The 15,911-nt window shown below is 37.0% G+C and overlaps 1 protein-coding gene across 5 annotated transcripts in view; it reads right to left on the bottom strand.

Moving 5' to 3' along the window:
* Nucleotides 1-15,911, bottom strand: part of LOC133520736 (calcium-activated potassium channel slowpoke) — a 94,473-nt gene extending 78,562 nt beyond the window's left edge. For 2 of the 5 annotated variants that reach the window (XM_061855350.1, XM_061855354.1), the window contains exon 1: nt 15,240-15,910. In XM_061855350.1, the coding sequence (XP_061711334.1) occupies nt 15,240-15,566 (327 nt within the window). In that variant the 5' untranslated portion in view covers nt 15,567-15,910. Of the gene's footprint in view, nt 1-15,239 lie in introns of all 5 variants that reach the window. The other 3 variants (XM_061855353.1, XM_061855351.1, XM_061855352.1) reach the window with 3 other exon arrangements.

Here is a 15,911-nt window from a genome sequence, read left to right as displayed (position 1 = left end):
CGATAACGGATAAACACAAAATAAGTACCTATGAATGACGCCTTATTTAATTCATATAAAAATTTATAAACAAATATTTCTTAATTGTAACCATAAGCAACCACTTTAATCCAAAGTGAAACACAGTAAAGATAATAATTGTGCCATTTTCAACCAAAAGGGTATTTATTGTCGATTATCAATGAGGCGCAATTTCCGTATAGCTTGTATTTGAACCTTCTCGACTACCGACAATTTGGTACCTTTCGGTTGAAAACGTTTAAAACTAATAGTTCGAATAACCATATCAGTAACTGTTTTAGAAGCATCACTTTAGCATACCCACCCAGAAGTTTTCTTGTATCTATGCAAAATACGCAATATACGCATCCCTATATTTGCGTATATTTGTGCACCGCATAATATATTGCGCATTTACTGCGGCGTTTGCAATTAAGATGCGGAACTTTATACGGACTATTAACTGCTATTGTGGGATTGAGATAATAAAATCCTTTATTAATGAAGTGCTATTTTATTACCGTAGCCCTTGGCGTTAACGAGCTATGGTGTTCTATCATCGTTAACAAACTTCTTATTTTACCTAGGCGAAAATGTAACCATAATAAAATGTTAGATAAATGCAGATTAGGGTAAATCAGAAAAAACTTATATAATCTACCCAATTTATTAAATTTTAACATAATAACCTCAAATATATGTTATATACTACAGAAAAAGTGACCAAGCCCTCCAAGTGGTGCAGGGGCTGAGACTGTGGGCTGAAATTCGGCTCTCATTGACATAGAAACCGAAGTTATTATTTTTATGTTTTTTTGATTGAAATAGGTTTTGCCTAGCATTGTAATGGTAACCTATGAATTTTAGACGATTTGGAATGAAAATTGTCGAGTTACGATTTTTTTTCAAAATAAATGTATGGACCCGGAGCAAGAAATCATTATTACTCAAGAACCGCAAAACAAACCGTAATATCCTCGCAGGTGGTTATACTACGAATTATTTGTGGCATACTACATAATATATTCTTCACGCCCCTTTAAAAAAAAACATAAATTGTTTCTATAACTTTACTATTTTCAACTCAAATCGTCTGAAACTTATAACTTAGCATAAACACACTGAGCAAAACCCATTTCAATCAAAAAAAATGTTAAAATGTTAACTTTGGTTCTTGTGTTTTTTCCATAGAAAAAAAAGTGTCAACAACTCTTGTTATTTTATCAATACAAACTGCAAGTAGTAAAAGCCATGAAATGCCTTCGAAGTGAATCCCTAGCACGCTTCGATCTGCCAGCAATCGGAGCGTCCGTGACCCACTTGCGACGTGCTAGTTCAAGAACATAACTTCTCGCTGGCACGTGAAGGAATCATAACAGGCTTTGAATTAAAGAAAAGGAAAACGTCTCCCTTGTAAATTGCGCTCTGAAATGTAGTGTCAGTTTTTTTTAGTCTTATCTGGTCAATTTCTTTAATTGCAGAAAAGAAACAAAAGTAGCTAGCTCATAAAAAATAACATCTTCTTATGTGCAGAAGCAGTATTTATTGTGGCTACGATAAGAGTATCTATAGGTGGAGGTGCGTCTCCAGTAAAGTTAGATCATGAGCCGTAAAAAGTCGTTTTTTTAACCAGAAACATCACTTTTGACACTGACAGATCATATGCAAAACAACTCCAGATCAAATTCACAGCCTGTTATTACAATCAGAATACTCCTACAGGATTTGAGTTAAATAGGTACCTATCTAATGTTCGGCGGAACTCAATAAAATCACTACCTAAAATACCTGCTATCTTGGACTCCAATTTGTTACTAGATCCGTGTTCCACAAAACCTAACAATTCTAGGAAGCTGGAATACAATAGATTTATTGCAGAACCCGCTCGGAACACTATATTATGTCTAAATAATAAATGGTTTAATAATACACGCTCGTTCTGGAGTTCGGAAAGGGAATTTGTATAAATTCTATAATACTACATATATTTAAGGCGTTATGAGTAGGTAGGTCCATTGTCAATATCTGTCCGCTTAGCGTGACTTTTTCTTATATGTTTTTTTTAGGTTTAAACACATTGTTTGCTGTTTTTTATTATTACTTATGCGTAAACCGCGTACACGTAAATATACAGCCATTAGTGGCTAGGCAGGCCGGATACCCAATATGATCTGCACAGGCTAACTTTCTTCTAAATAACAAACTTCTATTGCTGACCAGATTACCCGTGCGCGTGACGGCCGAGATCGGTATGTTTGTTAGCCATTCAGAAATTAATGACTTACTCTACACTACATTTTATACTTAAAGCAAGACTCATCAGAGCCCCGATTTTGAGTTTCCAAAACGTTCCGTCTGGCGCGCTGTTTCTAAATCGATGTCTACAGGAAAGACGTGAAGGAACTGAGCTAAACAATAAAATGCACGAGTTCCCTACTACCGCTGTAATGTCCCGTGAGAAACCCAAACTGTTTGTGACAATTGTGACACATTAAAATAGCCACGTCTCACGCGAAATTGCATGTTCGTCCCAGGACAACTGAAGTCTATAAGAATGCCACGATATTATGGAGTGTAAACCAGTAGCTATTAGGGTCACAATAGCGTAAAAATTAGTTGTCTTGTCCTAAGGAAAATAATTATTGCAGGCCACTTGTGTGGGATATCGTGGAATTCTAACGTTTCAGTGGAATATTTAAGAAAAATTGAGATCTTTTCGATGACAACACTTCACGGTTAGTGGAAGACACGAACTTTAAAAGTGAATCCACACCGCAATTATCTTTTGTGGAGCAAATGTGGAGTCACGCTGTGCAACAGTGAAAGGTTAACTTCAGTGTGGATGCACCTTTAATAGGCTAGATAATATTTTTTTATTAATGGTATCAATTGTTCAGGTTCGTTTTTACAATCAAATGTCTATATGGGACCCATTGCATTAAAGCAATACAAAAGTCAGAAATGATAGTCAAAGTCCGACAGTCGTACTTCGCTCGCGAAACGCTCCCAACAAAACGATAAGCAAACGTGACGTCACGGTCACCGTCCGAGCCCAGAGAAAGTCAAAAGCCCATCTTGAAGTATGAAAAACATTTAAATTGGGATTTTGTCGGTGAAATATTGCGTTTATGTATATATTTGCTACACAATATTTTTTTGGATAAAATGTAAGGAATCGAATGGTACCCTTACTTTATTCCTTTTTGGAAATAAAAAAAACCTTTAATTTTTTTTATTTCCAAAAAGGTCCTATATGTTTTTATCATTTCCATATATTATTTTAATAACCACATTATTGCGATAAATTGCTCATCTAGGTATCTATTTTACTAGATTTTGTTATAAAATTCAACATGTGTCATCATCCCTATTCTCGAGTACCTATCGAGCTATCTGACGTAAAGTGATGTTAAGAAAAGATTGGTCATTTTTGATCGAGCGAATGAAAGGTCTCAGGTCAGTTTCAGTTGGGGTAAAATGCTTTCTTATGTCCGGATGTTCTCCTCTACAGATCGCATTTATCACAGCTCACAGCTCACAGAGCCAGTATAGTTTAGCAAAGTTGATTCATTATCTCAATATTTTCAATCTCTTTTCTATAATACCTACATTGGTTAGTCATCTACACCGTGCTTTTATTGAATTCCGTTAACTTCGAGGTATCGGTAAGTACATTTAAGGAAACTAAATGGCATAATTAATTTTCAAAAAGAAGTTTTTTTATTTTATTTTTTATAAAAAGTAATTAAATGTTGCATAGCGTTGTTGTAACACGGGCATTACATTTAACTCGACCAAACAATTGCAAACTGTGACATCTCAATGTCATTACGAACATCGATCGTCCGAGATTGTATGTACGTTTAGTAGCAAATGTTTTAACTCGTACTAAATACTAATCAATATGTAAATAGGCCCTAAGGGAAGTGTATGTTAACGACACCAATCATGGAACATTTAAGAGAATATTAGGAGTGTTTTTGATATTTCAGCGTCACCTGTAAAATATCTACCGCATTACGCTTTAAAAGTTGATGTCCAATTCGTCCTTTATGTTTTATTAAAAAAAAAAACTTAAGTAGCTCTTTGGCTCTTGATTATGGTAAAATGTTGCCAGCGATTAAAAATGGAAGTTATGTTGGAAATGGAGTTAATTAGAATACCGGTGTCTTTAATTTAAGCTCAGGGATTCAGGGACACCCTTGAAATTAATGAAAAAAAAAACACGGTGTATAGTTTCGAGTTTTTTGTTTTCCATCTACTAAAATCATGTCAGCAAAATATGTGGACCGCCATCTATCAATAAAAAACATTAATTTGTAATATCGTTATTTTTTCGTTTTATACTGTTTACATAATTATGTAATTTTATTTTATTTTATTTTATTTCAACTACGTCAATAGTAATGTTATTACTTAAAATGAGTGTAATTCTTACTAAGTGGTAGTCGGCAATAAATAGGTGAGTATAGATTAGGGATTGCAATCCGGTCCGGCGGATCCGGTAATCCGGCCGGATCCGGCACTTTTCAAGAGCTACCGGATCCGGTAAAAATCACCGGATCCGGACCGGATCCGGTAAAATAAAAATACGCTTAAATACAGCACGCGCTGTGCATTTTAGATGAGGAAAAGGCGACGGGTGAGAAGTATGAAGTTAAACAGAACAAAAAACGAATGAAAAGTTTGAATTTAGTAAGATATTTTTATATATTTATTATGACGATAAATGGGAACAGAAGAGGATTTCTTCTTCTTTCGTGTTGGTGGCACGATATGACGATTACATAAATACTGTAATAGAAGGAAAAATTAAAGGATGCAGATGCCATGGAAGGCATTTGTAATTTATGCTAAAGAGAAAGTTAATGTTGTGTCATAATGTTGTGATAGGAGATTTGTAATAGCAAACAAATGAGCAGGATTAAGTCGGCCGTACTCTACCGACTAGAGTTGGACTCATCAATATGTGTGAATTAATATATGATATATTCAGTTTACTCCGATTATATATATATATATATATATATATAATTAAGATAAAATATTGATTCTTTACAATCTCATTCAATCTTATGCAATTTTCTTTATCTCCTGGTACATGCTACTCTACGTGTAGCCAATCCAAGTAACTTTTCTTAGGGAGTCCCTTTCCGCGATGGTTTTCAATCCTACACTCTATTATTTTTCGCATGAGATCGTCGTGTCGTGTTTTGTTCCCTATAATTTGACCAATATACTTTCCTGTAAATTAAAAATAAGATCATTTTTTTTTTATCATAGAGTGCTCCATTCTCGGACAAATAATTAAAGCAAGATGATACTGGAGCACATTTAATATCATTTTGGTTAAAAGTAAAATATCTTCTTTTCTTACTAGAATGGATGTCAACGTTACAAAGAATTCAACCAAAGAGCAGTAACAAAAACATGTCCTAACAAAGAGTTCCAATTCCACCCCACATTCCATCATCGGGCTTGGAAACTAATCAAATTGAGCACTTCTGAATGGTTAAATATAATAAATGACCGATTTTATATTTTGTTATTATTAACTGATATAGACATTGTAACACTTTTTAGTCTTTTTACTACCAAGTTCTATTTTATTGTTAAGAAGTTATTTATTAACTTCAAATTATAGATTTAGGAATACGTATTACGCAAAAAACTAGACAAATATGTCATTTAATTAACTTTTTATATCCCTATACCAAACCGGATCCGGTCCGGCCGGATCCGACCGGATTATGGCCAAAATCCGGCCGGATCCGGCCGGATTGAAAATCAATCCGGTTTGCAATCCCTAGTATAGATAGGATTAGTATAATAGAATTTCAAAACTATCTGGTTTTAGTTAATTATAACAAGGTAAATCAAATCTAGCTTTTCGGTGAAGGAAAACATCGTGAGGAAACCTGCATACATCTGAGAAGAAATTCAAAGGTGTATGTGAAGTCCCCAATCCGCATTGGGCTAGCGTGGGGACTATAGCCCGAGCCCTCTCGCGCATGAGAGGAGGCCTGTGCCCAGCAGTGGGACGTGTATAGGCTGAATTATTATTATTATTTATTATAACAAGGTAAATTCGAAAACGGGATAATTTTGAAAATAACAAATATATATTACACTAGAAGCACTTTCTGATGTAGCTATGAAGCAATATGCTTTGGTAAGCTTTCAAAAGTGTTCCTGAAGTATAAAAAAAAAGATTATGTAGAGAGAACGGTTTAGTAGATATTGTGATTTTCAAAATTACCCCGTTTTTGAAGTTATTCCAATATTTTATCTTTGTCGCCTTATACCTACTGAAAAAACTCTTTCGCTACAGATAATTTTTGTCGAATGGAATCGTGTAACAAAAGATTATTTTGTTAATATATTCCAGATGGAATTATCCGGACTTAACAAGAATAATCTGACAGCAGTTTGAAGATATATTTAAAATATGATTGAGAAGGCATAAAACCACGAAAATTAAAGTATATAACTTTGACTACTTTCTAATATATACTTAAGACATACAATATTCAGCTCATTTCGCCGCAGTCTGATATATAAGACAAAACTTCGTGTACCTTCGTACCGACGGCGACACGAAAACGCCCTAAGAAAATTTCTAGGCGGTTAAAACGCGGTTATCATGATATACACTGCATATGCATGCAATTATAAGTTTACGTTCTTATATACATATAATTAGAGTTTGTAGCTGGCTAACTAAAGCGGTAGTAACTAAATGAAACCAGGTTATTATAGTAAAAAATATAATAGTAAAAATATGTACAATAAAATAAACTAATATCCGTCAGTACGCGAGTCTACTGTAAAACTATAAAATATCGTCACTGGCCTTAACGTTCTTAAATCTTCATCGAGACAAAAGATGAATCCCGGCAGCAGGTGCTACTACGGGCTACGCGGAACCACCAGGCGCAGGCAGATGAAAACTTCAGCAGCGATGGTCCAGAAAATACGAGTAAGCTAGTAGTCTTCAATTTTAAACGAGAATAAAGGGCTGCCCATTAAGTAAGAAATATTTTTTAAATAATAATACAGCGTTTAACCTTGAATAAAATTTAATAAATGTAATTAGAGTCGTGCGATTCGCCTTCCAATTGTTGAGAAAATTTCACCCGAAGAAAAACAAAAGACGAGCGAAAAGGGCATATTTTTTATTACCGGCCAGTGCGCGCGGTGTCTGCACCATGCAGGTTTGTCATGTTACAAGTTTACCAATTATTATAACTTATTTTACCTACTTAGTTTTCAGTTGAACGAGTATTAAGTTACACACGCAATTAAGTTATTAAGGTTAGGATTAACGGCTAATACCCGAATGTAGGCCGTGGTGAAGGGAAATGGAGTACATTTTTTGTAAATATTTGGTTTCTCAATGGTCCTCACACTTTAAGTAAATAGATACAAATGTATATGATAGAGAACTGGCAACGATTATTTGAATTCAGAACTATCGCCCTGCGCAAGGAATAAAGATGTGCCGGCGATTTCGTTCTGAAAGCGGCAAGCATGAACGATAGTTCAATAGTTGTATTGTGTTGTTTGAAGAAAAGATATAGACTGGTATGTGGAAAAAATTAATAGGCACTGGAGGGATGACTTAGAACCTTAAGTTAGTACATATTGCTTACAGAAAACATTCTTTCATTGTTTTAAAGAAACAAAACTGCGTTAAAGAATCGCTTGTCTGGGAACCAAACTAATTAAAAACTCCAAAAATTATAAAATCGCTATTTTATTTTACCATTCAATACAGTTAATGTTAAAATTTCTCCAAGAAACATTAGTAATATATATCCATAAAATCGTATCATATTTTTAGACAGGCGAATCATAGAAAAATCTTTGAATGCAGTTTTATTTCTTTTTAAATTAAAAGAATGTTTTATTTTAGGAAAATGAGCTAACTTAAGGTTTTAAGATACTTCCCTCCAGGGCTCAATTTTTTTTCCACCCTGTATACAAGAAAATCGCGCCACGAAGATTTGTGTTTCTGTAGATATTAGATATACGTATAATTTTATTATAGTTCATACTGAACCACTTATACTATAGTACAAGTTTCGAATTGGCTAAAATCATTAGTTCATGTACAGTCACCATCAAACACATACTTAGTGACTTGCAGTGGCTAAATATATCGTGAAGTCAAACCAAGATAAGTTTGTAGCGATTTTGATAGCCCAGCCTGTGCAAGTGTTAAGTAAACGTCATAATTTCATAGAAGTTTGACGTCTAAAATAACACTCGTACTGTCTGGGCTGCTAAAATCGCTGCCAACTTATCTTGGTCTAACTCTAAAATATATAATAATAACTAAGTCCCACCGTAAGCTCAATAAGGCTTGTGTTGAGGGTACTTAGACAACGATATATATAATATATAAATATTTATAAATACTTAAATACATAGAAAACACCCATGTTGTCGCCATGGCATTTTGACAACACCACGACGACTATATCCTACCAATACTGCGCGTGACGTACATCCGGAGCTGTCAAACCCAACGTCATAAAAGGGCAAGCACAAGGCGGGAGCGACCACTTGCCATCTAGCAGCCACCAGCGACGGAGTATTGTACATATGGTGCATTGGTGTCCTGAGTATAATTGTATCATACCTATTTGCTTTATCATTCACGGTCGTATTAAGTATAATATGGTTTACATATTATACTTAATACGATCAGTTCATTCCTTGTATTATTGTTACGTGAATAAATAAATAAATGTATTAATGTTGCTTGGGTGTTTATTTCATCAGAAGTGAAGAGTAGCACCACGCCATGCCACGCCATCGGAAGAGGTCGAGGCGTCACGGGAAGAAGCGTGACACTAGCTCAAGCTCATCGATATCAAGCACATCGTCCAGTTCGTCTTCTCGCTCTGCAAGTTCGAGCTCCAGCAGTGACCATGCCTCAAGAAAAAGAAGGAAACGTGGCCGTAAGGGATCGCCAACTGTGAGTCAAAACGTTGTCTTATCATCAGTTATCCCCGAATATGACCCTCTGGTAGACGACATAGACATGTGGCTCAATGTGGTTCAAGCTAACGCTCGTGCATTTGGTTGGTCGGATAATATGATTAAATACCAAGCGTTGCAAAAATTACGTAATTCTGCTAAAACGTGGTTAGATTCTCTTCAAAAAAATGAGACTCGGTGGACGTCATGGAAATGGCGACAATGGCGTAATACGTTGTCGGATACATTTCAAACAAAACGGTGTATGTACAACTTGATTAAACAATTAGTTGACACAAAGCCGTTGCCTAATCAGTCTCTTTACGAGTTTTTTTTTCAACAAAAGGGAAAAATTGATAGATTACAGTTAAGATTTAGTGAAAGAGATATTAATTCAATCATTGTCGGTTCGATTGGCGATAGCAGTATAAGTACGGCGGTTGAAGCAGGGAACTTTAGATACTGTGAAGATTTAGCTGCATTTTTGCACGGTAGAACGTACGTTGCGACTGATAAGCCCCCGATTCAAAAGGCTCATTCGTATACAGCACCTAAGCCTTCATATCGTAACAGTGGTTCATCAAGCCTTAATAGTGTTGATAGGTCGGACCCCGCGGTCAAAAATGAAGCATCTTCTAGCAGTAGCAATCATTTCAATAACATGGTTTGTTATCGTTGTGGTGAGACAGGGCATAAAAGAAATACATGTACTGTGAAAGATACAATTCGTTGTACCCTATGCAGTAAAATAGGTCATTTAGAAGCTGCCTGCAAATCTAAATTAAAATCGAAAACTGAAAAGGAAGTTGAGGTCAAAATGATTTATTCCGGTTCGCACTCAAAACAAAAGTTTTATAAAAAGGTAGATTTAAATAATACAGAGTGCCATGCGTTCTTTGATATGGGGAGCGAGTGCTCACTTTTAACGCCGGACGTAATAAAACGTTGCCAATTACAACCGTTCAAAATAAAACCTATTACTTTAGTAGGGTTTAGAGATGAGGTTTCTTTCCAAGTCACCGAAGCAGTCGCGACTAACTTGAAGGTAGACAATGTGCAACTATTTATAACATTGTATGTTGTTGACAGGTTAAATGGGTGTAATTTGTTAATAGGACGTAATTTCACGGAAAACAAAAGCATCATGTACACGCGTGCGGGAGATACCTTAACATTTGATCCTGCACATGTCTTAAGCGTAAATAATGTGGCCATTAGTTTGATTAGTGATTTATCTAGTGAGCATCAAGCTATCGTAAATAATATTTTTTCAAGGTACCCTCAGTGTACATCGCAAGAGTTGACTAGCTTAGGCAAAACATCTTGTGTAGAATTGTCAATTGAATTGACGTCAAATAAGCCGGTTTGTCAACGGCCTTATAGGATGTCGGAAGCAGAGAAGGCAAAAACACGGGAAATTACAGACGAACTTTTAAAAAACGGTATCATTCGCCACAGCTGCTCTGCCTACGCTAGCCCAGCCTTGTTAGTAGATAAATCATCGGGAGAAAAACGTTTGTGTATAGATTATCGGCAGTTAAATAAAATAACAGTTAAAGAAAAATACCCAATGCCGATGATAGATGATCTTATAGATCGGTTACGAGGCTGTAAGTTTTTCACGTCCCTTGATTTAAAAAACGGGTACTATCAAATTGGCGTAAAACCAGAGGATACACACAAACTTGCGTTTGTTACTAGTGACTCTCATTTTGAATTTATTAGGATGCCGTTCGGGGTCTGCAATGGGCCGGCGGTATTTCAAAGGCTAATGAATACTATTTTGGGCGATTTGCGTTTTGGAAAGGTAATATGTTATATGGATGATCTACTAATAGCCACAGAAACTTTGGAGGAAAACATAGCCTGTCTAGAACAGGTACTAGATTTGTTGGTGACTAACGGATTAACTTTAAATTTAGAAAAATGCTCATTTTTTCGTAATAACATTACTTTTCTCGGCTACGAAATATCTGAACACGGCATTCGGCCGAGCTCAAAAAAATTAAAGGCTTTAGTAGATTATCCGACTCCTAAATCAGTACATCAATTGCGCCAATTTTTGGGACTAGTCAACTATTTTAGAAAATTCATTAAAAATTGCGCCCTAGTTTGCAAACCTTTAACTAACTTATTAAAAAAAGGAATCGTTTGGCACTGGGGTTCCGAACAAGATAAAGCTGTAACCGATCTAAAAGAGAAACTGATTAACAATGCGGTGCTTGAAATTTTTGACCCTAAATTACCGATTAATCTCTATACTGACGCTAGCCAGGACGGTATAGGTTGTATTTTGATGCAATTAACTAAAAATGGAGAAAAACCAGTTCATTTTTATAGCCGCCAAACTACAAAAGACGAAAAGAAGTTTCACTCCTTCGAATTGGAACTCCTAGCAATTGTGACAGCACTACAACGATTCCGTCATTATTTAATAGGCACTCAGTTTAAAATAACTACGGATTGTAATGCGGTCAAATATGCGTTAAGTAAACAAAATATAGTACCACGCATAAGTAGATGGGTGTTGTATACGCAGGAATTCACTTTTGACATAACTCATAGAGCTGGCTGTCAAATGCAACATGTAGATGCCTTAAGCCGGAACCCGTTGAAAGAGGAAAACGAAACTGAATCCGTAATGTCTATTACAGAAGGTGATTGGTTATTGTCAGTTCAGTTACAAGATGCAGCTATCTGTAGTATTCGCGATATTCTGTTGTCAGGTGAGGCCGAGTCTAATAAACGGATTTTTAATGAATACGAGGTGTTAGGTAATAAAGTGTACCGACGTACAGAGTATGGAAGGCGCTGGTTGGTTCCAAAAAGTTGTATATGGCATGTAATACGCGCCAACCATGATGATGTAGGACATTTTGCAGTCGATAAAACTATTGAGAGAATTCGAGCAAAATTTTGGTTTCCGCGTTTAAAAAAGACAGTCACAAAATACATAAAAAATTGTATAAATTGCATTTATTACAAAAATGTACATGGTAAAAAACCCGGTAAATTATTTCCAATTCCCAAATACGCAAGGCCCTTTCATACTCTGCACGTGGACCATCTTGGCCCTTTCGTAAAAACAACACAACAGAATAGTTATTTATTAGTTCTTGTAGACTCTTTCACAAAATTTGTGTTCATATCGCCGGTTAAAAATACAAAAAGTGCGGTAGTCATTAATGAATTAAATAAGATTTTTAAGATTTTCGGTAACCCTAAACGGTTGATTTGCGACGCGGGTAGCGCATTTACATCAAAGTTATTTACAGAATATTGCAACGCTAGGTATATAAGACGTCATATTATCGCGACAGCCGTACCTCGCTCGAACGGTCAAGTGGAGCGCTATAACTTGACGATTTTAGAGGCCTTACGAAGCATGGGAGCTAATACAGAAAATAATAAATGGGATACGCACATACCAAGTATCCAGCAAGGCATTAATAGCACTGTAAACAAAACCACAGCCGCAGTACCCAGTGAGGTTTTCTTTGGATACCGAATTAGAATGAATAATGATGCGATTATTGATGATAATTTGGAGAATAATATCGATGTTACTGCATTAAGAAACACTGTTGATAATAATATAAAAAAAGATGCGGAACGACAAAAGGCATCATTTGATTCAAAAAGAAAGGAGGCAATACAGTATAATGTTGGCGATCTAGTTGTGCTGAAAATCCCTAGTCAGTCCAATGATGGTAATAGCACTAAATTATTACCTTTGTACAAAGGGCCCTTCCAAATTACTGAGGTTTTAGGACATGATAGGTACAAGGTCGCTGACCTAAGAGGCGCTGAAAGAAGTTCGAAAAGGTATGATGGAACGGCTTGCGTGGAGAATATGAAGCCGTGGATTCATATAGAGGAGTAACCGGATGTTGTCGATGAAAGGTATTTCTACATTTTTAATTATTAATTTTATTTAATTTAAATACAAATAATTTGTTTACAAATAATATCAATTATAGCTTCATCATTCCTTGGTGTCTTTTCGTGCAGATAACTATATTAATTACGTTACAGATATCCTTTTAATTCGTTTTAAAAAAAAGGCCTAATGCTAAAGCTTTGAACGTTCCATGAGCTATGATTTGTAAGATAACATGCGATAGGAATCTGTGATGAACGCTATTGCATAGTGTTTGGTGATAAGCGACTAGAGTAATTATAACATTACTTAGTTGAAACCAAGACACTTTCAAACACTTCATACGCTATGGAACTAAAAGCTATTTCACTGTTATCGTTAACATATGCTATACCTATGTGTATTTCTGTTCACAGCTTCCGCATCAGGCCCTAACGAGTTCCAGGAGTAACTCGTGGCACAGGACGGCCGGATGTTGTCGCCATGGCATTTTGACAACACCACGACGACTATATCCTACCAATACTGCGCGTGACGTACATCCGGAGCTGTCAAACCCAACGTCATAAAAGGGCAAGCACAAGGCGGGAGCGACCACTTGCCATCTAGCAGCCACCAGCGACGGAGTATTGTACATATGGTGCATTGGTGTCCTGAGTATAATTGTATCATACCTATTTGCTTTATCATTCACGGTCGTATTAAGTATAATATGGTTTACATATTATACTTAATACGATCAGTTCATTCCTTGTATTATTGTTACGTGAATAAATAAATAAATGTATTAATGTTGCTTGGGTGTTTATTTCACCCATGACTCAGGAACAAATATCCATGCTCATCACACGAATAAATGCCCTTACCAGGATTTGAACCCGGGACCATCAGCTTCGTAGGCAGGGTCACTACCCACTAGGCCAAACCGGTCGTATAAATATATACATATTTAATCGTAATACCTTTGTTACCATAGAAATAAGGGTGTGTTCCGATAATGTTTCACTATTTCTGTTACATATTGCTAATCTGATATTAAGTACCTAGGTACAGTCTTCATCAGATATATCTGAGCTGCCAAGGTATCCAAAAATATATGAACATGCACTTTAGCGTCTTGATAATACAGGATTTGTGTTTATAAAATAATATGATAAATATTATTGTTATTGTAGTAGACTAATTAGTAACACCTACATATTTCACAATAACATTTTTCACGATAAAAGAGGTTATCAAATTACCCCCGATGTACTAATTTTTAAATAATATATTCAATAATAATCAACCGTAAAAGGGAACCATTCAATCGTCGTAGTGCATTTTTAACTAAGAAAGACTTAGGTTTTATATAATTTTAACTTAAGTTTTTTATAATTTAGTTTTATAAAGTAGGTAGTTAGATAATTATGTTTATTCTTTGTTATTATACTTTGTGTTTGTTGGTCCATGATTTACATTAAAATTTCATTACATACTGATTGATTAGCTTGATTGATTACTTACAAGGATTAAACATATGGTCTCAAACAAAATACGTAATAGTTACGTAGCAATATGAGTAACATGGTATACGAGTACTTGAAATTTATTAAGGTGTACGAAAGTTACTTAAGAATAAGTCGTCATACAATTCGTGCCTACATATAAAATAATCTAATTATACAGCGTACTGCATTGATATCAAGACAGATTTGGTGATTCGACCTAGCGATATGTACCCTCCTACTAATTTGATAAAAACGTAATTATATTTTTTCATACTACCTACATTTTACAAACTGCTGAGTGGGGGTCGGAACAAATATGTGAGAATATTTGATGACCCTGTGCCTTCATAACTGATGGATGGCAAAAGGCAAAGAAATTGGCAAACCCGTGGTTGTTGTTGGGTCAAGTTACCCTCTGACGTCATGTTTACCCGGCCTTGGTTAGGTAATCATTATTGGAAATCCTTATCCGTCGAAAATTACCCCTTCGTTATCCAATCAACACCGTAACGCAACCCAAATTGGGCTCAATTTTGCATGACATCGCCAAAGTTGAAAGTTCGATATCGCAATATCTGATGTAGGTACATAGTTATGTGGTTAATCGAGACATTGACTCCCATGGCGAGAGCTGCCATCTGTATGAAGTCTAACTTAACCATTTAATGCTACCAACCCTCATTTTTCGGAGAAACTAGGGCATCTTTAATTGATAGATAGGCTGTGAAAATCGACAAGGTCCGCCGCGGTCCCACTAACGGAAACCTCCGAAAGTAGGGCGCGGAACTGGGTTTATTTATTTATGGATGTCGTTTTAAAGGACTCCTATGCGCGAATATCGATGTCATGAGATGTAGCCCAGGATAACGGATAGATAGACTTACCAGTATTCGTCCGGTGGTGGTCTGTCCGGAGATGAGCTCGCCGGCCCAATCCTTGGCCTCGGTCATGAAGGTGCCCTCGAACTCCTGCTTGCCCTGCCGCGCCGCCTTCTGCTCCTTCTGCTTCGGATCGTTCGGAGCCAGCTCCGGCTCCTTCCGGCAGCAGACGAACGCACAGGCCCGCCATAGCACCACGATGAGCAACCCCGCGAGGAACGTGAAGATCGACGAGAGCAGAAAACACCACCATTTTCGAACACTAAGGCAGTCATCTTCGACTTCGACTTCAAGGATCGACGCGGTAGTCGCATCTGCCTCGGACGAAGCCATTCCCCGAGGGCGCGAGGCATGCGGATCGGCGCGCCATGCACGTGTCGAGATGCGCGCGCTCGCACGCCGTGACCGCGCGCGACTGAGAGCGCGCCGAGTCCGCGCCGCGCCGGTCGCGCGCCGAGCCTACGCGCTGCGTCGGTCGATGCCGCGCGATCGATCCGCGCACGCGCGCCACTACCGGGCCCTGCTGCCGACACCCGCCATCATCCACGCTCCACGCTCCTCACCACACCATGTGACACGTTGTGCAACTCACACGAACATTCTCATCGATCCTTCAGACGATTTACGGCAGATTTTTATGACTGCAGGAGTTTTCGTGTTCACTACGGCCATATCACG

The sequence above is a fragment of the Cydia pomonella genome, chromosome 8 (genome assembly GCF_033807575.1).
Source record: "Cydia pomonella isolate Wapato2018A chromosome 8, ilCydPomo1, whole genome shotgun sequence".
In the NCBI taxonomy this organism is placed as follows: domain Eukaryota; kingdom Metazoa; phylum Arthropoda; class Insecta; order Lepidoptera; family Tortricidae; genus Cydia; species Cydia pomonella.
The sequence above is the reverse complement of the archived record's forward strand: the minus strand, read 5'-3'. Positions and strand labels throughout refer to the sequence as shown.